Source organism: Melospiza melodia, chromosome 3, assembly GCF_035770615.1.
Source record: "Melospiza melodia melodia isolate bMelMel2 chromosome 3, bMelMel2.pri, whole genome shotgun sequence".
In the NCBI taxonomy this organism is placed as follows: domain Eukaryota; kingdom Metazoa; phylum Chordata; class Aves; order Passeriformes; family Passerellidae; genus Melospiza; species Melospiza melodia.
The window spans coordinates 139576418-139599871 of NC_086196.1; the positions used below are offsets into that span (position 1 = coordinate 139576418).

The 23454-nt window shown below is 50.9% G+C and overlaps 1 protein-coding gene across 4 annotated transcripts; it reads right to left on the minus strand.

The window, feature by feature from the left end:
* Positions 1–463: 463 nt before the first annotated feature.
* LOC134416529 (interferon-induced very large GTPase 1-like) lies at positions 464–23135 on the minus strand. 4 transcript variants are annotated; one of them, XM_063153249.1, is made up of 3 exons: positions 22921–23135; positions 11969–12157; positions 464–9301 (listed from the first exon to the last, which is right to left on the minus strand). In XM_063153249.1, exon 3 carries the CDS (start codon positions 9297–9299, stop codon positions 1998–2000), a length of 7302 nt encoding a protein of 2433 aa, XP_063009319.1. In that variant the 5' UTR covers positions 9300–9301; positions 11969–12157; positions 22921–23135; the 3' UTR covers positions 464–1997. The 4 variants fall into 4 exon arrangements, with proteins under 4 accessions (XP_063009319.1, XP_063009321.1, XP_063009318.1 ...); XM_063153251.1 differs by having other exon boundaries at positions 11978–12157; positions 22827–23135; XM_063153248.1 differs by having other exon boundaries at positions 22827–23135.
* Between the last annotated feature and the right edge of the window lie 319 nt (positions 23136–23454).

The following is a 23454-nucleotide window of genomic DNA, read 5'->3' on the forward strand; positions in this document are numbered from 1 at the left end:
CAGAGCACAGAACCTCGCTGGGATCAACCTTCTCAGCCCTCCCTGTGTGTGACAGTCCAGGCTTGGTTCCCAGCCCTGCCTCCCTTGGCACCTGCCACTGACATTGGTTTCCCTGGACATTGTGGTTTGGGGCTTCCTACCCTCTCACTGTCCCTGCAGACAGTGAAGCTGCACCTGGAGCAGACCCTGAATGGAGCAGAGCCTCAGCTGTCCCACCCCCTTCCCCAGTGCCACCCCCTGTCCCCTGCCTGTCTGCAGCACACAGAGCTGGAGTCACCCCCAGCTGTGGATCTCCTGAACACAAAGGAGAAATAGACCAGTCCAAATCAACTCCTTTATTAGCACAGTGTGAAAAACGGCAATCACTTGTTTTAAAATTTTCAAAGTTTAATAGTAATAAAATTACTATGAAAATTATAATAAAAAATTAGAGCAATAAGCATTTGGGCAATCAGAGTAGGACAATAGAAGACAATATAAAGCAAAGAATTACAGACTTCTGGGTGCATTTTACTCCTTCTGCCAAGCAAAAGCACACCTTGCTAACAAAGGATTAATCCTTAAAAGCAATAGCCTATTGCATATTCATATATCTCATACATGATGCAAAAATTATTTTCAAACAAAGGGTCTTTTCTGGTTATTGTCAACTCCCCACCCTCCCATCTTCTAAATCAATCATCTTGGTCCCTCAAAGTCTGGTTCTTCCTGATAAGGAGGCAACAATTCTTCTCTCCACATTTTTGGTGTCTTGTTACTGTTATCTCTATGCGAAGAATTTCTTGATTCTCTTATCCATTCCTTGAGCTAGTTAGAAAAGTATCTTCCATCACATAGTTTCTATTTTATATTATGTCATAGCCTAAAACTTATACTTATCACGCTACTTAAAAGATATTAATACAACATAACTTTCCAACATAACACATATAGTGTTCATTTTAATATTTGTGAAGAGCCAAGCGTATATTATGCATTTTTCACACAGAGCCTGCAGGGGATGAGGCTGAAGCAGCCCTTCAGCAGCTCTCCAGGAAGGGCTTGGCCCTCCCATTGCCAGCGGGGTTTCAGCACATGCACAGCAAAAGCCCCCACAGCTCCCTGGGGCAGAGCCAGCTGGTGCCACCTTCTCCAGAGCACGGCTCTGGTGCCACCAGCCTGCCTGGGCAGCACCAGCACTGCCCCGAGGGCTGCTGCAGAAGGTGCTGGCAGACAGGATTCTCCACACGGGGCATTTCAAAGGCTTTTGTTCAGCAGAGGGACAAGGGCTGCAGCAGCTCCTGCTGGGGCTGAGGGCTGGAGGGAAGGGCAGCAGCCCCAGGCACCTGAGCAGGAGCGGCTGCCCTGGATGGAGACACAGCACCCCTGAGACACGGAGTGAAAGCACTGCCTGAGCCTGGGGCAGTCGTGTCACTGCTCTCCTGAGCCTGCAGGCACAACAGCTCCTGCTGGGAGAACAGCCTCAGTTGATCCAGGAGGCTGCAATGAGGGAGGGAAGGATGACATCCAAAAGCCAAGCAGCCCAGCTTGCAGCCAGCGTGGAGCTTGCATCAGGTCCTGCAGAGCTTTTTCCGAGTAGGACAGCTTCTTGCTGCACAAAAACTGCCTTTGGGGCACTGTCCCTTCTTGTCTCATACCAGCACATCCAAGGGTTGCTTTGAGTGCTGCCCTTTGCCCCAACCCTGGCCCTTGGGCTCAGGCTTGGCCCTGAGGCTGATTGCCCCAAGGAGAGGGTTTGGTTTGGCTCTAGGACAAAGCTGAGAGGAATGTTTATGGCAAACAGACAAGAGGATTCTGACTTTTCCATGAAGCAATGGAGTTGCTGAGTAATGGATGCAGTAATGCAGCTTATTTCAACTAATTTGGCACCAATTGGATACCATTCTATTTCCTGGACCTGAGAGCATCATTATTGTAACTGCATTTTGTGGAGAGACTGGTACAAAGTTTTCCTAAACTGCAAAGCTGTTGTGGTTCTTCCTTCCCATGGACATGGCCTAACGCTTCTCCAGCTCAGACAGTGCTTCCTGCTTGGTAACTCTCTGCCACGCCTCAGGGATTTCTCCTCTACCCTGAAATTTCTGATTGTACAAAGCTTCCAGCTGTGTCCTGAAATGAGACACAAACCATTTCCAGTACGCCTGCATGGATGAATCAGGAAGAATTTTCCAAGTGGAATAAGGAGGTCCTGCATCCCGGTATCTCTTGTAGGGAAACCGATCACTGTCATCAAGTATGAAAAAGCAGTCACTTGAAACAAGGCTGGAACAAATATCAATGACCAGCTGGCCTGTCCCACGCCAGCTCCAACCCTTCAAGGCTTGTGGGCGATGGAAGACCACCTGATGGTCTCCATCATGATTCTGCATTGTGTTTGTGCAGACAGCCCCACAAAAGGGACACTGTGCCCAGCACCCTGCAAAGTGCTCTACAAGGATGGTGTGAGGCTGCCTTGGAAACGAGCTCAGGTCAGCACCAGCCAATTCTTTCCTGAGCCTTTCCCTCAGGTCATCCAGAGCTTCTGTCATGGCCCTGCTCAGGAACTCAATGTCTGTGACCTCCAGGTGCTCAATGCCCTTCAGGTCACTTCTGGGCAAGTTGATCACCTCTGTCATTTCCCTGCAAAATTCATCCAACCAGAGAGAGACTTTGTCTTCTCTGTCTTTTCTGTCCTTGACAATTTGGGTTGATAAAGAAACAGCTGAAAGGATGTTTCTATAGAGAATATCAAGGGAGGAATCTAAAAACACCCTCAGCCTCCTACTCCCATCTAAACAGTGACTCTTAACTCGTGTCTCAATGTAAGTCTCAAAAAACTGTTTTGGAGACATAAGGTACTCCTTGAAATACTCAAAATTCTCTTGTTCTGCCAGGTATCTCAGGATGCAAACTTCCAGATTGGCTCTACTGCCCTGGAAATCTGGGGATTTCTGCATGTCCTCAGCAATGTCTTTAGCTGTCCTCTCATAGACTGCCTGGCGAAGAGCTGGCTCAATCTTGTCACAAAGGAAAGCAGCAAAAGTTGTGACAGAAGTGGCTCCTTGGCAGGAAATCTGGAAACACTGGAAGAAATCTTCTCTCTTGCTGCTCAGGTACACAACTGGGTCATTTGCCTTTTGGAATGCTTCGTGCATGGCTTTAAACCTTTCTGCTGCCACTGTGCACAGATACAGACACAAATCCATGCTGTACTCTTTGTTAAAAGTATATTTTGCATCACTGGGGACAGAGTTGACACCTTTCTGTACTTCATTGAGTATTTCATGAATAAAATTTCGACTATAATCGCGTTTCTCCTCTTCCTTCTTAGCAATGTTTGCCACCACACGCGCTATGATGTTGTCTGTCATTTGCTCAAACTTGATCAAATCAGCATTGGAAATGCTCCACAAAAGTGACCTAATGTCAAAAGACCTTTTCTTCATGATGTGTTTTTTTGGATCAAAAGAAAACCCTCTGCCTCTGGCAAATGACCTGATCCGTGCATGGAAACCCGGCTCCTTAAAGTGCTCTAGAAGGACATCTTCGATTTCTGCATCAATATCCACCCGTTCTGGAGGACGAGCAGCACGGGAGACTTCGGCAATCCATTGGTTCCAGAGGAGAGTAAAGTTGTCCTTCAGTTCTCTCTCACTGAGGCTCTTCCCTTTCAGACTCACAGCCAGGTCCTTACTCTTTTTCAGGAGCTCATCTTCATAGTCCAGCTTCCTTCCATCCAGTTTCTTCTGCTCCTTCTGGAGCTCAATAAGATTCTCACATTTCTTTTTTGTTTCATGAAGAAGAGTCTCTTTCAGTTCGTTCAGCTTAAGCGCTGTGCTTAATTTCCACTGGACCAGTGTCTCACAGTCTTTGTCCTCCCTGAAATACTTTTCCACTTCTTTCTCAATGGCATCACTTGTCTCTTGCACCTGCCCTTCAAGGTGCTGTCTGGTGACATTCTGCATGTCCCCATTCCGAATTTTGTTGACCAGTCTCATCTGTACATCTAAGATGTGACTCCTCAGCCTCCAGGTCCACTGACTAAAGGCACTTTCCAGTCTCCTGTACACAGCAATCTCCAGGGAATTCTTGAAGCTGAACACAAAGTTTTCATTCAGCAAAGCATTCCAGAGGTCACCAACACGATCTTTCAGGCTCGAGAACCTCAGAATGCTGTGTTGTGACTGCTTCTTGGCAGCCTGGAGGATTTTTCTCTTGAGTTGCTGGACATTCTGGCTGTATTTGGGATTTGGTGGTGCCATTGGGGGGTTTCCTTCCCACAGGTGAGCAAAGTAGTGAATGTGGGTGTTCACATCAAATCCAATGACATCACTGAAAGAGGAGACATCACAGCATTCCTGCTGAGCAGCTACCACAGTCATTTCATCCAGCTTTTCCTGCAAACGCCTTCGTCCTTCCATGTTCTGCTCCTTGGCAGTTGCTTCCCCCACATTTTGGTGGACAAAGAGGCAGCTTGGGGAAAGATTGACTTTCTTCATCCTCAGGAAAGCCTGCACAGCGATCTGGAGAACATCTTGCATTTCTGATGGATTTTCTCCAAAGATATTGATCACAGTCAAGTTGCCAACACCAATGACAAAGGTGGCCAGCTCATTGTCATGGTTCAGAGAGTGTTTACTGGACACCTCGATGGCACGAAGTCCCTCTGTGTCAACCACCAGCACAAAATCAAAGCCCAAGTCTTGCTGCAGCTCCTCGCCCACTGGGATGAGCTGCATGAAGGCTCCGCGGGTGCATCTCCCTGCACTGACTTTGAATTGCAGACCAAACATGGCATTCAGCAAGGTGGACTTGCCTGTGCTCTGGATGCCGAGCACGGAGAGCACAAACACTCGTTTGTCCCCCAGCCTCTCAATTAAGCTGTCAAAGATTGCTCCCAGCCAGCGCAAGGGCAGGTAAGAAGCGTCCCCATCCATCAGCTCCATGGGGTACCCTGAAACCATAAGGTCTGCTGCAATTTCTGGCAGTTTGACAAAATTGTCTTTCTTGTAGTTCATTATTTCCAGAGCTTCATAAATCTGCCCTAACTCTCTCAATAGGTTCTCCAGGCCGATGGATGAATCATTGATTTCATCAGAGAGGGCATCCAAATGACTCAGCAACTCATCGTTGCCCCTGGGCTTTTCCTTGCTTTTCTTTCTTGAACGGATTTCAGACCATAATTTGTGATAGTCCTTCCTCAGTTGTTCAAGGCGACCACAAGACAGGTCATGCATAAAGACCTTCATCCAGTGCAGGAAGTATTTCTTGGTGTTTGCTGGCTGGACCTGGAGAAAGCCAAGGAATGATTTCATCAGTGTGTTGAGAGGGAAAGCTTGCTCAAGTTGCTTTTTTCTTATTGCTTTCTTCTCATATTCAATTTGGCTGCGATGATGCTCAATGCTCTTGTTCCTCTTCTCCTGCAAGCGAGTGAGTTCTTTGTCCTTTTGGCACCACTGGTGCCACAGTTTTCCTTGAAGTGGCAGCAGCTTGGATTTGATCTCAGACAGCTTCTCTTTCTTCAGAAGCTCCACCAGCTCCTTTGCCTTTGCTTTGGCTGTCACACATGCAGCTCGATCTGCATCCACTACGAATCCGTTCTGGCGAGCTTTGTCCATGCAGGACTCCAGGCTGAAACATGGATTAGACCCTTCCAGGAGATTCCCAATTGTCTTGGTCAGCTCCTCCATCAGTTCTGCTTCATTTCTGTTCTTGATCCCTATTGTTATGTTTTTGCTGGCTTGTCCAGCTGCAGCATTGTCATTTTCTGTGAGAAGACAAACCAAAGGCCTTTGCGACTGCCACAGGTCATGCAGAAGCTTTCTCCCCCTGTTGTCCATGTGCTCCCAGTCAGACACAAGAGCCACGTTGACAGAAGATATCTCCTGCAGGAACTGCAGCTGTGCTCCGTGATCCCGGGCATCTCCATGCAGGTTACAGAAAGCCACGCAGCGCTCAAAAGTGTCTTCAGGGCTTCCACCAGGGTAGTACCAGGCGATCTCCACCAGCCCTTCCATCAGCAAACGCTCTCTGGTGCTGCCTCTGCAGTGGCGGTGGAAGAAAGTGTCGTGTTTGCGTTTGCTGAGCACAGCGTTGAGGAGCTGGGACTTGGAAGAGAAGGCCGAGCTGCCAATGCGGATGAAGGACACAATGGGTGTGTGTGCCTGAAAGATGAGTTTGTTGCTGAAACTCTTTGTTTGGGCCTGCTTTCCCGCCTTCTCCACCTCTTTCCAGGTCCTTTGGATTTGGCTGAGTGCATAGAGCGGGAACTCGATGTGTGAAGTGCTTGGGTTGGGCACCAGCAGAGGCAGCGCCAGTTGGCAGAACGCCAGCTTGGTTGCCAGGGTCTGTCTCAGGAAGTCATCAGCACAATGGAAAATGGCCATCTGCAGGTCCATGGGGTGCACATGGCCATCCCTGTTTGCACGTTCAGGGGCTGCTTTCATCAGCTTATCAAAAAAGTTTTCAAAGGAGTCTGATTGCTGGTGCTCTTGCTCTCTGGTTTCTGGCATGGATGCAAGGCCTGGGTTGCTCCTTTCCCAGCAAGTCAGGTACCTCACCTGGTAATCCACAGTTAACAGCTTTTGCAAGAAGTATAGTGGCAGTTCCTTGTCCTGACTGGGCTGGCTGTCCTGCAGAGATGTCTTGCAGATGGTGCGGAAATCTCCCATCCCCATTTTCCTTGGATATTGATTTTCCAGTCCAAGGCGCTTGAGCAGCTGGAGGAACTCTGGGTTTGAAATGGCTTCATTTTCTTTGGCTTTGCTGCTTTCTGACTTGGACTGGGACTGACTGGGGGCTTCAGGTGTTGGAAAAGTGTCTTCCAGATCACTGAGTATGTTCTGCATCCTCTGTTCATCCCATTTTTCATCCAAGCCCCCACTGATCAAAAAGTCCAAGTCGTGCTCCAGCCTCTCCCAGTCTTCATCTCCACTGTGCTTTTGGAGGAGATTCTTTATCCATATGGACCACGAGCCTTTTATGTGATCTTCCATAAAAACCAAACGCTCCCTCTTCTGCTCAGGGGACAGCTTTTGACTTTTGGGGGTCACAGTCAGACCGGTCAGCAGGAGAAAGGCCTCAGCTCTCTCAGCATCTTGCTCCTTCAGGTTCATGTAATCCGCATGTGCCGTTTGAATTTCCTTGGCCATGTACTGAATTTCTGGGTGTCCAAGAAGGTGCTGGAAAGTGCTGCTTTCCACCTGGTATCCTGTGCTGGTCACAATCAAGAGCACCAACAGCTCCATGTCCTTCTGAGCCTGTTCCTGGAGAGACTGGAGTAAGGAATAAATTGCCAGGCTGCTGGTCAGGGTGGCTTCTATCTTTGCTTCATGAACATCAGAAGCAGAGCTTCCTGGTGCGTAGGTGACAGCATGGATGTGCTCCTGCATTTGCTGCAGTGTTTTGATGAGCTCTTGAAGCTCAGAGACTTTGGGAGATCTGGGAAGTGGGTGCTCAGTCTGGAAGACCCATTGCATAATGAAGGAAGCATCAGGGAAGTCCTTGACAGAGTAGATATGAGGATTCAGGAGGCTCCTCAACATTGCCTTGATGGAGGTGGTGTTTTCTGGAGGTGACTTCTGGCAGCTCCGTACAGTGTTCACCAGGAAGTCCTGCAGGGCTTTGTCTGACAGGCACACGTTGATCCACACACTGGGGTTTTTGGTTTTTGAACTCAGATCATCTTTTAGCTCCATCAGCATGAGCAGCTTCCTTTCATCCACTCTTGTAAACTCCCAGGCCTTCACAGTTGCCATGAAATCTCTGGCCTCTTGCACTGCACTGCCTAGTTCCTCTCCAAAAACCATGCCAACGCTCTCATTCGTCAGTGCTTCGTAAGCAGCCCTGAGGGCTCTGCTCATCTGGCCTGCAGACTTAAAATCCTTGCAGTGATTGCGCAGGATGACATCCCACACTGGGATCAGCTCAAAGCCACGGTCGATAACGCACCACGTTGTGTTATCAGACACGAGCCCCATTTTCCACTGAGGAAGGGAAGATGTGTCTGCGGGCCCCCCGGTGTTGACCACGTAGAGCTGAATTGCTGTCTGAGAACTCTCTCTGACTCTCCCCAGGACAGAAGCCTGTGAGCTGGATTTGGAAACATCCAGGGTCCCTCCTACACTGGCCCCAAAGCCACCCCAGCTGGCCCCAACAAAGACGTTCAGTGCTTCAGATGTTTGTCGCTTCACCTCTTCCCGCTGCTCAGCTCGGAATCCTTCTGTAGATGCCTTCCACCAGAATATCCCCCCAAAGTGGAGGGGACCCTGGTTTATATGGGACCCAAACCTGCTGAAGAAACTCTCACATATCTTCACCAAGGTGGGCTTGTCTTCTTCCTGACTGAAGCTCAAAAGCTGCTCCATGTCTTGCAGCTCCCGCAGAGCCGCATTGGAGAGGCAAAGCTGATGCCTTTGGAAGTAGCAGGAGGCCAGAGGGATGTACTGGTACTTGGTGGTGCAAAAGTAGCTCTGCTCAGAGCGGGACTGGTGGGTGTCCTCTGATTGCGAGGAGCTGCTGTGATCTACACCCACTCCCACATTAATCCCCCAGAATGAGCATTTGGCAGAAACGCTCACGCTGAAGCCCAGCTGCTCCATGGACTTGGTGAAAGTGGATTCTGCTGCAGAGGAGGAGAACTCCTTCCTTTCAAGCAGCGATCCTTGCTCCGGACCGGTGAGCTGGAATCCCTCAGGAACTCTGAGGAGCTGCTCTCGCTTTGCCAGCACATCTTCAGGTCTGCTGGTTCTGTAGATGCCCTGCAGGGCCAGTCCCCCTGACGCCCGCCTCAGTACCTCCATGTCAGGGATGTTCTTCCCACTGCCTGCTGACTGCTCCTGCTGCTCCAGCTGCTTATGGATCCTCTCCAGCATATCTGTCAAGGGTTTCTCTGGTGGTGGCCAGAACTCTTTTGGAATCTCCATGGCTCGCCACAGAGTCTCTGCTTTCTCCCTCAGAGCATCCTGGCTGTGGCTGTGACTGTTGAGCATTTCTGTCAGATCCTTCAGAGCTTGGTTGGCCTCATCTTGTCTCTGCTTTGCCTTCTCCAAGTTATGCTTTTGCATCTCCTCACGCGTTTTGTCATCTGTTATTTTCAGGAGTTTCTGCAGTGCCTTTTTCTCCCAGGGATGCCGTACCTCACACTCCAGCCTGAGGTAATCTTTATATTCCAGATGTTGCAGGGCTTCTCTGCACTTGATTCCCAGCACCTGTGAAGCTTTGGGCAGCCAGTATCCAGCATCCAGTCCTTCCTTCTCAAATGCCTCTGCCAGGAGCTGTGTCTTTGCTTCCTCTTCCTGTGTGTCCTCCTGCGAAGCCATGGCTGTGGAGGAAGAAAAGAGACTTTCCCTGAGGTGTTGTCAGAAATCCCAGACTCCTGGCAGAGGCTGTGCAGCAGCTGCAGCCCTGGGGATTGCTCCCACCAGGCTGCTGGAGCCAGGCCTGGGATGGCACAAGAGCCAGGGTCTCCTTCCCATCACCCTGGATGTGCCTGTTGCTTTCCTGTTTGCAGGATCAACCCTGAAGGTGAGTCTTTATCCCAGAGACTGCACAAACAGAAAGAGATACACAGACACAGAGACACAGAGACACAGACACACACAGACAAACGTGCACACACACACAGACACACACACAGACAAACACGCACACACACAGATGGACACAGAGACAGAAGCACAGGCACACACAGACTCACTGAGCCACACAACCTGCCCTGGACAAGGTGCTGCCTTCACCATCACCCACATCCTCCCAGCACAACTCCTCCATCCACAAGTGCAGACAGCCGGGGCCATTCCTGGCTCTCTGGAGCACTGGCACAGCCCCTCTGCCCATCCAACAGCCCTGCCTGCATCCTGCACCCTCTGCCCAGCCCACGGCTGCCCTGCTCGCTGCCTGGCCCAGCCTGCTGCTCCCAGCACCCGGAGGCAGCGCTCACACACTCCCCCCATGGCACCCCACACTCCCCAGACACACTCCCCCCATGCCCCCCAGGGGCTCTGAGCTGTGCTCCTGCTCCAGCTGCCAGCGCAGCCCCTCCCTCGCCGCTCTCCGGCCTCTTCCCAGGAGCAGCTTCCTGGCACCATCAGGGGCCCACCCCAGTGCAGGGGGAAATCCACCTTGTCCCTGCCCACAGCTGTGCCTGGGACATCCTGGTGGCCCTTCAGGAGAGACTGGAGATGCTGGGACCCATCTCAGAGAGGTGCCCTCTGTGATCTGCTGCTCATTAGCACAGATGATCTTGTCAGCCAAGTGCTCATTTGGTTTAGTCTTGGCTTCAGCCACCACAGAGCCACTGAGCTTAAAATCTCTAGTGGCAAGAGGAAAAGTGCCAGCAAACCTTCAACCCTGGCCTTGAGGGGAGCAGACTTCAGGCTGCTCAGGGGCAAGTTACAGAGGGCCCCAGGGAAATGGCTCTGGAAGGTACTCGGGTCCTGTCTGGGGGTTTTTTCTTATCCCATAGCCAGTTTGGTTTTGGATTTGGTTTGTGTCTGGAGTTTTTACTGTCCCCCTCTGATTCAGGAGTATCACAATGCATGAAGGGTGGCCCAGGTTTCTGTGTGGGGTTGGAGACCAGGGGCTGCTCTTCCTTCCAGCAGGGGTGATCAACATAGGGGCCATGCAATACCATGGGTCTGACCTGAGATCTAGTTGCCCTATGTTTTTTTCCTTTCTTTCCCCTCTTCCTTTTTTCTTGTTTCAACACTGTGACCAGGGCTTGCCATCTTGCTTCTCTGCTCCTCTGCTGCTTGGGACCTGGGAGCACCCCTAGCCCCACTAGGCTCGACCTCAGGCCCAGTCATCACCGGTGAGCCATGCAAAGGAGCGGCCCCCCACTCCGCCCCTACTGCTTCAGGGGTTTTTGCTACACTTCAATACACCGCCCTGAGTTTTCAGTGGCACTGAGAGCAGCTGCTCCCTGTGGACTGTCCAGGGGAAGCCAACTCCCCTGTCCCCTGTCACCAGGGCCGCCTCGCCAGAGCCGCCATTGCCAGCAGAGAGGCGGCCGAGCTTGTGCCACAGCGCCCTCTGCAGCCGCGGAGGAATCATCGCACCTGCCCTGCCCAGCCGGGAGCCAGCAGCGCCCCTGCTGGCTGTGCCTGGAACTGCACCGCAGGGGCAGTGCGTGATGGGTGAGACAAGGCTGGGATTGGGTTTCTGGTTTTGGTTGTTTGTTTGTTGCCACTGCTGTTGTTGTTTGTTTCTCTTGGTAAATACATATGTATATATACACACTCTAGTAAATACCTGTTATTCCTTTCCCTATATCTTTGCCTAAAAGCCCCATCATTTCAAAGTCATAATGATATTGAGAGAAGGGAGTCATATTCTCCATTCCAGGAAGGTTCCTGACTTTCTTGCTGGACACCTGTTTTTAAACCAGTACAAGTCCATTACTGCGAGTCTCTTTTCATTGAAAAAGCCCTGAAGGATAGGGCAGTCATGGGTGACAGTCAGTACAGACTCAGGAGAAAAAAATCCTGCTTGTCACCCTAAATTTCCTTTCACAACACATTAACACATGGAGTTGATCAAGGACAGCCAGTTAATCAGAGCTTTATGGATTTCAGGAAAGCTTTTGATCCTGCCTCTCCTAGGACCATGGTGTGTCCCTTCCAACTCAGGCCATTCCATCATTCCACGATTCTGTACCTAACAGACCTTGTGCTTTCACTGGGCACCTGCCTTTAAACCTTTGGGATTTATGACTCTTTCACACAACTCCAAGAATTGCCCAAGTCTCAGTTCAGTTGGATACTGGAGAGATTTATTCCTTGCAAAAAATCCTTATGAGCATTCACCTTCCATCCCACCAAAGCCACAACACTCTTACCAGAACAGGAATTGACCTGAGGGCCTTGGACTCAGGTCCAATAGAGCCAAGGGCTCCTGCACCCTTCCAGAGCCTTCAGGGGCAGCATTCCCTTGGGAATCCCTGCAGATTTGGGCAATCTGAGCAAGGGCTGTGGGCTCAGATTCCACTCACCCAACTCACAGGAGAGGCTCCCGTCACTCCCTTGGCTTCCCAGCAGACACCAGCAGCTGAGGGCCCCAGCTCAGGGGACACAGCACCGCAGCAGGAACAGGCCTGGGGTACACGGTGGGTGTGGAGAAGAATATGGGAACCCCTTGAGAACTGAGGAGGAAGAGCACCAGGAAGGAAAGGCCCAAAATCCTAAAGGAGAAAAACAGACAGTCAGGAGTAAGCGACCCATGAGCATGGCAGATTGTATTGTGTTGTACTGTGTTGTTATATGTTTTGTTGCATTAAGTTGTACTTTCGTTTATCCCAGTTTCCCCGTTAGAATGGTTCTGCCCCTGCTGCCTCCTCCCATCCTTTTAATGTCAATCTCCCTACCCCCTCCCCCTTTTCCCCAAAAGTGGCTGAACCCTTCCCTCAACCCCTCCCCGATGTCCTGTCGTGTCACTTCCTATCCACCCCATCCCCTCCCTCTAGAAACTTCTACCAAGGGCATTGAGTGATAGGTTCAGGCACTAGTGCCCCTCCCTTGGGTGGCCCTTATTGGTCCCCCTACCTGCCTGTTTCCCTCATCCTCACATCCTCCTGTATCCCTATATTCCTCCTATATTGGCAGGTGGGCAAACCCCTCCCTGGTTTATCCACCCCACCCCCCCCTAATAACACCCTGCAGACCCCATTCTGGCTGTCTCCAGCTGGCTGGTTTCCCTGAGTTAAGAATCTAGTTGGAGATCCTGAATAAATCTGGACTTTGCCCCCAGCTGGAGTCCACTCTCCTACCAACATCGTGCTAGTGTCTTGTCTGAAAGGCGAAAGCCTTAGCCGCTCTCCCGACCTCCTGAGGAATGGGAGAGTGTCCCTCGCTGCCTGCAGTGCCAGAGCAAGCCGGGGTGACTCCAAGCACACAGTCGGAGAGGCACTGCAACAGTTTGTCACCCATGTGGGGGCTGAGGTGACAACCAGACCCCACGGATGAGACCTTGGATGCTTTCCTGGACTTTGTACCTTGGAGTGCCCTCAAAGGTTTCGTGGCCGGCAAGCTACCCCCAGTGGGAGCAGACCCCGTTTTAGTGAGTGGCGCTCCTTGGGGACGGGGACAGTAGCTCCTGAAGCACCACAGGAATTGTTTCCCAATAGGAACCATTGCCTCTGGATTTTTCTTTTCCACTCGCCAGACAGGTAAGGAATCCTCTTTTCTCCCTTTCTGTGGGGTGAGGTCCCTTCCTCCTTACTCTCCCTGCCATCTGTACAGGTCTCCTTTGTTTAAGGGACCCTGTCCTTGTGCTCCTTTCGGTTTGGAGCCATGACCTCTCTCTCTTTGCTGCGCAGCTTTTTCTCTGTCTCGTGGGGAGCAAGCAGTGCTGTTCTGCTTCATTCTTCATTTTGTAGTTTTTCTGGGCTGGTGGGGTGATTTGAGCTGCTCAATTTGTTATCTCAGCCATGGGGGCCAGGCTGTCAGTAGCTCAAAAAGGAGTTTTAAACCAAGTTGCGGGAGTCCTTTGGGAAGGGGGGGGCGGGGGGGGAGAGGGTTGTTTTTCAAAAAGGCAATTAAAACAGCTTGTCCAGTGGTTGTTTTCTCACTTCCCCAAGGTGTCTCCTGAACAAATTTATGACATTCACTTTTGGGATTTAATTGGTAGTAAATTAACACAATTAGGCATGTCAGGGGACTCCTCCTTGCCCAAAATTACTTTCTGGAGTCTCCAAATCAGAACAGTCTTAAAATCCAGATTTGGGGTGAGAAAACAACCATCCTCTGACAGTCTGTTCCCCAGTTCTCCTGACTCTCCCTGTCCTAGCCCTCTTCCCTCACCTGCTCCCCCTCAAACCAGGATCTTGAGAGGAGCAGCCCGCTCCTCCTCAGTGCGGGGTTGCCACCATCTCCCCGGCTCTTCTCAAATCTCCCATTCCCCCTGCCCAAGGAGTCCAGGCTCGACTTCTCAGGATCCTTTCCTTTCTCCCTTTTCCCAGTTAGTAAAACCCTTTTCCAAAAACCCTCTGTCCAGTTTAATCTCCCTGACCCCGACTCTCCTCAAAATGGCTCTTGTGGAGCTCAAAATGGTGGCAGCCACAAGGCTTTTCCCCCCTTTTCCCCTTCTTCTTCCCATAATCCCTTTCGCTGGTCTGCCAACCCCTTTGTATCCCCAGAGTCCTCCCATGAACCCTCCCCTTCTTATGTTCCTCCTCCTCCTCCCTCTGCTCCTCCCATATCCTCCCAAGACCTGCCTCCTGACCACACCTCCAAATCAGTGATCTGTCTGTCAAGTGTCCCCACCTGGTTTCCCAGCCACTCCCCTTCCCCTTCCACTCCTGGTTCCCACACCCCCCCTTCCAGTTGCCACGCTTCAGCATTCAGGGGGAAGGAGGCTGGGAATCAGAGCCAAGGGCTTGTTCCCATGCTGTCAGGTGCCCCAGTTACATATAATCCAGACAGGGAAGGAAGAGTTGAGGCCCAATGGACCCCATTTGCCTACCACACTATTAAAGAACTGTGTACAGCCCAGAAAGAGTTTCCTGGGAAAGTGAATATTTCCAGGGGCTCCTGAAGGCAGCCCTGTCAGCATCTGATGTCACTCCAGCCAATTTAAAACAGTTATTTTCCTGTCTGCTCACCCCCACTGAATTTTTAATGTGAGAAGCAGCATGGAAGAGAGAAGTGAGGGAAATTCTCCCATTAATATGGGATAACCCTTGCATGGCATCAGACATCAATGCTGACCCCATTTCTATAGACCATCTTTGTGGGCAGGCAGAATGGGATGATGGTGCCAAACAGGCACAGAGGATTCCCAGGGAGGCGCTGAGGGAAAGCACCAAAGCAGCAGAAAAAGCTTTTCTTTCCTTGCGACCCGAGGCACCCACTTGCAATTATACAAAAAATTATGCTGTCACCAGCCAAATCTTTTCTTATGTTTGTTGAGAGACCCTGCAGGGTGATTGAGCAGCAGGTACAGAGTGAGGACACATGGCAGAACATCCTTAAAGAAGTGGCTTTGGCTAATTCAAACGTGAAGTGCAAGGCCGCTATCCAGAGTCTACCTTTCGACCGTCCTCCAACTCTGTCTCACATGTTGGAAGTCTGAGCTCGAAAATTCACCACCACCCCAGAGGAACATGATAATAAGATTCGGCCACCCCGTGCGTCTTTGCTGCAAACTCTGCTGTCACTTCGGCCTCAACACCAACTGCACATCCCTCTCACTTCCCAAAACCCCCTAGAAAATCTTTTGACCCGGACAAGCCATGCCATTTATGTGGACTCAAGGGACACTGGATGCCCATCTGCCCGCTGAAACAACAATTTCTAGATTTTAAAGGGACAGATGACTCCCGTGGAGGCAGAACAAAAAAACTAATTGAAGAGCGCAGTTCCTCCCCGTGTCACAACATAAATGAGGTGGGCTCATTAACATCTCGGGGGGGAGCAAAGGAAAACATACTAGAAAGCAGAGCCTACCTGCGACCACAACTCAACCGGACATTCCCAGACCCATTTTAACCATTTTTTCCAACGTTGAACCTTTCAGGTCACAGCTGACAGAGCCGCTCCACTTGCAGAACTCAAATTTCCAATCTGTGTCAGTGTGCCCTGAGATTCAAGGTACTTGGCACCAGATCCGATGTAAGTATGTTGTCATCGGAGACACCAAATATACACCACACAAGATCAACATGGTTTCATGTCTTCTGACATCAGATCTGGGACAATTCTTCCTCGGACTGTACTGTGTCCGCCCCCCCGCCACGCCTCTGCCAAAGGGCCAAATCATAGCACAGGCCATACCACTGCCTGAGCTGACCTGGGACCTGGAACAAGTCCATCTGCTCCAATGAAGCACCCATTTTATGGTGTTGTGGGCTCAGGTACTGGGAAAAGAAAAACCACATGTCACATGTGGGATGCAGAGAAGTGGGAAGCGAAAATATCTAGATGGACTTTTAGACACAGGAGCAAATATGACAATCATTCCCTCTCGGGAATGGCCGTCACACTGGGAGTTGCAAAACGTGGCTGGTCGTATTCAGGGTATAGGAGGCATTCAATTGGCAAAATAATCAAAGGGTGTCATTCTAATTGAGGGGCCAGATAGACAATTAGCATCAATACATCCATTCATGTTAGATTATGCGGAACTCCTGTGGGGGAGAGACCTCATGGCTCAGTGGGGGGCCAGAATTGATCTTCCTAAAACCCTCCCCCAGTGTTTTGAGCAGCAGCCACTGAAGAGCGCTCTACCCAGAAACTGAATTGGAAGACTGATACACCAGTATGGGTAGAACAGTGGCCTCTCAATAAACAAAAATTAAAGGCGCTTGAGAAGCTCATGAAGGAGCAGCTAGAAAAAGGTAACATTGTGGAGACCATGAGTCAATGGAACTCTCCTGTCTTTGTAATAAAAAAGCCAAACAAAGACAAATGGCGGCTCCTCCATGACCTTCGCCAAATTAACAAATTATTGAGGATATGGGCTCTCTCTAGCCTGGGATGCCATCCCTCATGATGCTCCTCCAAAATTGGAATTTGGCTGTTCTTGACATCAAAGATTGTTACTTCCAAATTTCCCTACACCCTGACAATGCTCCACGGTTAACCTTCTTGGTTCCTACAATCAACCAAGAAGCCTCAAAGAAGAGGTGCCACTGGAAAGCTCTTCTACAAAGGATGAAAAATAGTCCAGTGATTTGTCAGTGGTACGTCTCCTCCTTGCTGTCTCCCGTCTGTGCAGCCGCAAGGGATGCAATTATCTGACATTATGTGGATAACATCTCGGTGTGTGCTATGAATGATGAACATGTGCTTGACCTCATAATCAATGCATTGGTTGTTGCAGGGTTCAAGCTTCAGGAGGAAAAACTCAATGGATGCTGCCCTGGAAGTACCTAGGTCTTGAAATTGGAAAGCGGACCATTGTTCCGCAAAAATTGGCCATGAAAAATAACATCAAGATTCTGGCGGATGTCCACCAATTGTGTGGGTCTTTGAACTGGGTAAGACCTTGGCTGGGCATTCCCATCGATGACCTAGTCCCCCTTTTCAATTTATTGACAGTGGGAGAGGAGCTCAGTTCTCCCAGGACACTTACCCAAAAGGCAAGGACCATACTGGAGAAAGTCCAGGAGACCATCTCTGCCAGGCAGGCCTATTGGTATCAGCCGGGCCTGCCCTTTAAATTCGTTGTGCTAGGGAAACTGTCACATCTCCATGGGGTGATTTTTCAATGGGACATAACGTTCAAACAGAAGGACCAGGGCCAGAGGAACCCTCTCTTAATTATAGAGTGGGCCATTACAAGTCCAAGAGAATGACACGGCCACAAGAGCTGGTGGCAGAACTGATCTGCAAAGCAAGATCGTGGATCAGGGAATTAGCAGGTTGTGACCTTGACTACATCCATTTGCCTCTCCAATTAACCTTGGGCCAACTAACAAAGGCCATGTTGGAGCAATTGCTTCAGGGGAATGAAGGCCTACAGTTTGCATTGGATAGCTACACCGGTCAAATCTCATTTGATCGGCCAGTCCACAAATTTTTCAATTTAGACGTGCAATTTTCTCTATCATTGAAAAGCATCCAAAGTAGGACACCTATAAAGGCTTTGACAGTTTTTACAGACGCGTCAGGAGCATCCCACAAGTCAGTGATAACTTGGAAAGATGTTCAAACTCAGCGGTGGGAGGCAGATGTTGTCGAGGTGGAAGGATCACCTAAAGTAGCTGAGTTGGCCACTCTCATCAGGGCCTTTGAGAGGTTCTCTGAACCATTTAATTTGGTCACTGATTCGGCATATATCGCCAGTGTAGTATCCAGGGCTGAAAATGCAGTACTGCAGGAGGTTTCCAACATGCCTCTGTTTGAGTTGCTCTCAAAATTAGTAACACTAGTCTCCCACCGAGAGCAACCATTCTATGTGATGCATGTCAGGTCACACACAGACCTGGCGGGGTTCATCGCCAAGGGCAATTGCAGGGGTGATTCCCTTGCCACCCCTGTTGAGATGGCCCTGCTTCCCGATGTGTTCCAGTAGGCCAAGATCAGCCACCAGCTTTTCCATCAAAATGCACCTGGCCTAACTCACAAACAGGCCAAGGCAATTGTGGACACATGCCCCTCATGCCAGTCCCACCAGCTACCATCTCTGAGCTCAGGCACGAACCCCTGTGGGCTGCAAAGCTGTGAGGTGTGGCAGGCACACGTCACCCACATTCCCTCTTTTGGCAAGGTCAATTACATCCACGTCTCAGTGGACACTTTCTCTGGTGCTGTTTATGCCTCAGCCTTTGTAGGGGAGAAAGCTGCTGACACAAAAAGACATCTTGTGCAGGCTTTCTCCATGTTGGGTGTCCCCAAGGTAATTAAATCTGACAATGGGCCTGCATACAAGTCCAGGGAGTTCCGGAGCTTCTTGCAACAATGGGGAATTGAGCATAAGACCGGCATCCTCTATTCCCCAACAGGCCAAGCCATGGTCAAGAGGACTGACCAGAGTCTCAAAGGAGTCCTCCAACAACAAAACACGATGAAGGTGGAATCCCCTCAGGTCCAGCTTTCCAAAGCACTTTTCACCTTGAATTTTTTAAACTGTTCTTTTGAAAACCTTAAACCCCCCCACTCCATTTCAAGGCACTTTCAGCAGAACGCACAGTTGCACCTGAAGACCAGGCCTCCGGTTCTAGTAAAAGACTCGGAGGCTTGGAGGACAGAGGGGCCCTTCGACCTGCTCAACTGGGGGAGACGGTACGCCTGCATATCCACCCCCTCAGGACTGAAGTGGGTCCCCTCCAAATGGGTCAAGTCTTCCTTACCAGAAAACTAGATGGGCATTGGAGTTGTGGTGCAGGTCGAAGAGGCCTGCTTGAGGAGGAAGCGCAAACCCCAACCCTTTTGATTTACAACAGGACCGAATCCCTTTAAGTTATCCCTTTGACATGTTTTCTTTTAGTGACCTGAGCCTGATGACTCGAATCTGTATGGCAGAATTAATTTTTGTGATCATCCTGCAGTCCATCATCCCCCCCACGGACAAATTGATTGTTCTCCAGCCGAGGATAAATGTCTGGAAGACCCTTGTGCAAGCCCTCAGGCAAGACCACATTTGCCTCACCACCGCATCAGCAGAGAACCCTATGTCAACCTGCCTTGTGGGGATCCCTTTTAAACCTAATGAATTTCCTCCCTTCCCAGCCGATGTCCTGAGCCCTCAATCCCCCCTTCCTATGGCCAATCCAACAGTCAGTTGGAGGGACATGATCCGGACACTAACCCTACTCAACAGCAAGCCCCTTGAATTTGAGTTGCTCGGTTCATCCAAAGTCCCTCATTGCATTCAGTTTATGTTTGAACCCAATCCTTCAGATAAGTTATTTCAGGCTGTCCGCCAGTATAAAGAAGAATACACCACAAGCTCTTGGTGTGTCAGAGTAGCCCACATAATGATGGCCTCAACCCAAAATTATAAACCCTTATCTCTCCCCAAAGGTATCTTGTTAATTTGCGGAGACTGAGCATGGGCAGGCTCTCCCTCTCATCTAATCGGAGGCCCATGCATCTTTGGATGGCTTGTTCATACCCAATCAAACGCAAATTGTAAACTAGTGAACCAAAAACAATACCCAGGATTTGGCACATCCTAAAAGAGACCTTAAAAATTTGGACCCAGATTGCGATTCTGAAATTATCCATTGGTCTAAAGCAAAAGGCATTGCAGTCATAGTGTTTTTGCATTGGGTGGCTGCAGCCAAAGCTCTAAGTGAATTGGTCCACTTAGAGTGTTGGGTAGTGAAACAGGCAAATCTTACCTCAGCTGCTATATCAGACCTCCTATCAGACGACGAAATTACAAGGAAGGCAACTTTACAAAATAGGGCTGCAATAGACTTCCTCCTCCTATTGCAAAACCATCAGTGCGAGGAGTTTGAGGGTCTCTGCTGTCTTAATTTGATAATCACAGAATCACAGAATGTCTAGGTTGGAAGAGACCTTTAAGATCATCTAGTCCAACCCATGTTTTAACACCTCAACTAGATCATGGCACCAAGTGCCACATCCAGTCTTTTATTAAACACATCGAGGCATGGTTACTCCACCACCTCCCTGGGCAGATGATTCCAGTATTTGACCACTCTTTCTGTGAAAAACTTCCTCCTTAATTCTAGTCTGTATCTCCCTTGGTGCAGCTTGAGACTGTGTCCTCTTGTTCTGTCAGTTGTTGCCCGGAGAAAGAGACCGACACCCAGCTCACCACAGCCACCCTTCAGTAAGTTGAAGAGAGTGATAAGGTCACCTCTGAGTCTCCTTTTCTCCAGGCTGAACAACCACAGCTGCCTCAGTCATTCTTCATATGGCTTGTGTTCCAAGCCCCTCACCAGCCTCACTGCTCTCCTTTGGACACGCTCAAGCATCTCAACGTCGGTCCTCAACTGAGAGGCCCAGAATTGGACATAATTCTCAAGGTGTGGCCTCACCAGTGCCGAGTACAGGGGAAGAATGACCTCCCTGCTCCTGCTGGCCACACTATTCCTGGTACTGGCCAGGATCCCATTGGCCTTCTTGGCCACCTGGGCACATTGCTGGCTCATGTTCAGCCAACTATCAACCAGCACCCCCAGGTCCCTTTCCACCTGAGCACTGTCCTGCCACACCATCCCCAGCCTATAATGTTGCAGGGGGTTATTGTGGCCAAAGTGCAAGGACACACGAAAGACCATTGGGAAAATGCAAGACATGGTCCAAGACCTGAAACAAGAGACTGCGGACTGGCTGAGGAACATCTTTTCCCGATGGAGTCTCTCAGTATGGGCCAAGTCCATTTTGAGAACTGGGCTTTTAGTTCTTTTTATTATTTCAGTAGTCATAATAGCTTCCAGCATCTTTTGGAGAATGGTAACTCAGCTGCTGGACAGAGCACTCTCCCCACCGAGTGCGAACCGAGTGACCGTTTCCAAGACAGCTGAGGCCAAAGACAAGCAGTGGGCTTCAGCCCCAAAAACCATCCTTGATTGGCTGACATTTGTACAGACTCTGAGTATGGCAATTCCTTGTTTTAAAGATTTAGTTTTCCCCTCTCTCCTTTTGTTTGTTTTAAACAAAAAAGGGGGATATGTTGTAATGTGTTATTATATATTTTAGTTGCATTAAGTTGTACTTTGTTTTATCACAGTTCCCCCCTGTTAGAATGGTTCTGCCCCTGCCGCCTCCTCCCATCCTTTTAATGTCAATCGCCCTACCCCCTCCCCCTGTTCCCCAAAAGCGGCTGAACCCTTCCCTTGACCCCTCCCCGGTGTCCTGTCCTTCACTCAATGGCCCGTCCCCTCCCTCTAGAAACTTCTACCAAGGGCGTTGAGTGATAGGTTCAGGCACTGGGGCCCCTCCCTTGGGTGGCCCTTATTGGTCCCCCTACCTGCCTGGTTCACCCCCCCCCCCCTCCCCCCTTTATAACACCCTGCAGACCCCATTCTGGCCGTTTCCAGCTGGCTGGTTTTCCTGGGTTAGGAATCTCGTTAGAGCTCCAGAATAAATCTGGACTTTGCCCCCAGCTGGAGTCCACTCTCCTTCTTCTACCAATGTCATGCTAGTGTCTTGTCTGAAAGGCGAAAGCCTTAGCTGCTCTCCCGACCTCCCGAGGAACGGGAGAGTGTCCCTCGCTGCCTGCAGTGCCAGAGCAAGCCGGGGTGACTCTGAGCACACACTCGAAGAGGTGCTGTGACAAGATTCATTCCAGGGAGCACTGGAGGCCAACCCTTCACTGGGGACCACAGAAGCAGGAAAAGCCTCTGGCTTGAAACAAGGGCAGTTCAGCAACAGAGGAGAGCTGGGCATGTGCTTGCAGAGCACAGGAGGGATTTCAGACCCCAGTTGTTTTCTTTGGGCTCATGTCCAGCTGCTCCCTGGGCAGCAGAGCCTCAGTGCAGGACAGCTGCTCAGGAAGGGAACTGCTGGCTCAGGGTCACTGCTGCAGCTTGTCCACTTGAGCCACTTGTCCCAGCCCTGTCCTCTCCAACACTGTCTCCCACTGGAGCACTGCGAGGAGCTGTTAAGTCTCAGGAGCCAGAAGCTGTCCTGTACAACATCAATTCCAGCCCAGCTACACCCTGTAACCTGCCCCCAGGCATCCTTGGCACTCCCTGAACAGCCTCCCGAGAGTGTTTTCCGCAGCCCTGCCCCAGGAAAAGGGGCTCTGGGAACACTGCTGCCTTTGTGGGGCTGTCCCGGGGACCAGAGCGCTTGGGATGGTGATGCTTAGAGTGTAAGAGAGGAGAATCCCACCCTCCCTGCAGGGGCAGGAAAAGGAATGATCCCCCCGGCTCCTGCCTTCAGGGGAGCGCAGCCATCCGGCCCCGCCGCGGGGCTGGGGGTGCCCGGGCCGGGCAGGGTCGGCCCCGCCTGCGGGGAGCGTTTCCCGGCCGGGCACGGGCTGGCGGCAGGGAAGGGGCTCCGCTCGCCATCTGTGCCCGGCCAGCCCCGCTGCCGGCTCTCGGGACAGCCTCTGCGCCTCTGCAGCCCTCCCTGTGCCCCTGCATCCCCGCATCCATCCCTCCTCCTTCCCCCGCCGCTCCGCTCCCTCCGCTCTGAGCCCGGGGCCCTCCCAGCTCAGCCCCCGCAGCGCACACGGCTCCCCCGAGCTGCCCAAAGCGGTGCCAGCAAAGGCGGCTTCCTGCAGCCCACGCTCGGAGCGCACAGCGCCCGCCCGCTGCCCTCAGCCCCCTCTGCTCCTGCCCTGCCATCTCCCCAGCCCTGGCAAAGCACAGGGAACAGGAGGCAGGAGAGCAACAAGATCCCGCTCCCGGCTGACCCCGGCTCCCAGCCCCGCAGCTCATCCCCATGCCCATCCCCATCCCCATTCTCATTCCCATCCCCATCTCCTACCTTCTCCCTCCCGGCCCCGCAGCTCCCAGGCTGGGAGAAGCCCATCCCAGCCCCTTTTTATCCAGCCTTGGTTGTCCAGTGGGTGTGGCTTCACCTGTTCAGAGGCAGTGGGGTAATTCCAGGGAATCAGGTGTTTTACTGCAGCAGAATATGAAAGTGGAACCGCTCTTTTGGGGTCAGATAATTGAATTACGGTCTAAATTCCACACCAACTGTAATTCCATTGACTCCATCACGGTTAACACTTGTCTGTTGCGGGCCTCGGACCTTGAACTCCTGTGCTGACTGTGGTAGCTAGGGAAGAGGCGCTGCAGAAGATTGTCGCGATGTCACAGAAAGCCAGGACTTTCTGTTCCCCGTAGATAAGACCCTCTGTTACTCATAGATAAGAAATTAACATAGGAATGTGGCCCCACTAACAGTAAGAATGTTGCCCCACTGAAGCCAGTAACTTTCCACTCCTTACCCAGTACTTTTCCATTCCCTACTAACCATAGATAAGAAAGACAAACCCCCTTTTGACGTAGAGACCCCTGAGACTATAAGACCCCAGGAGAAGAAGTAATAAACACCTTTTGACCATCCACCACATTAGTGTCTGCGTGTGTCATTGGCCCAAACAGCCCTA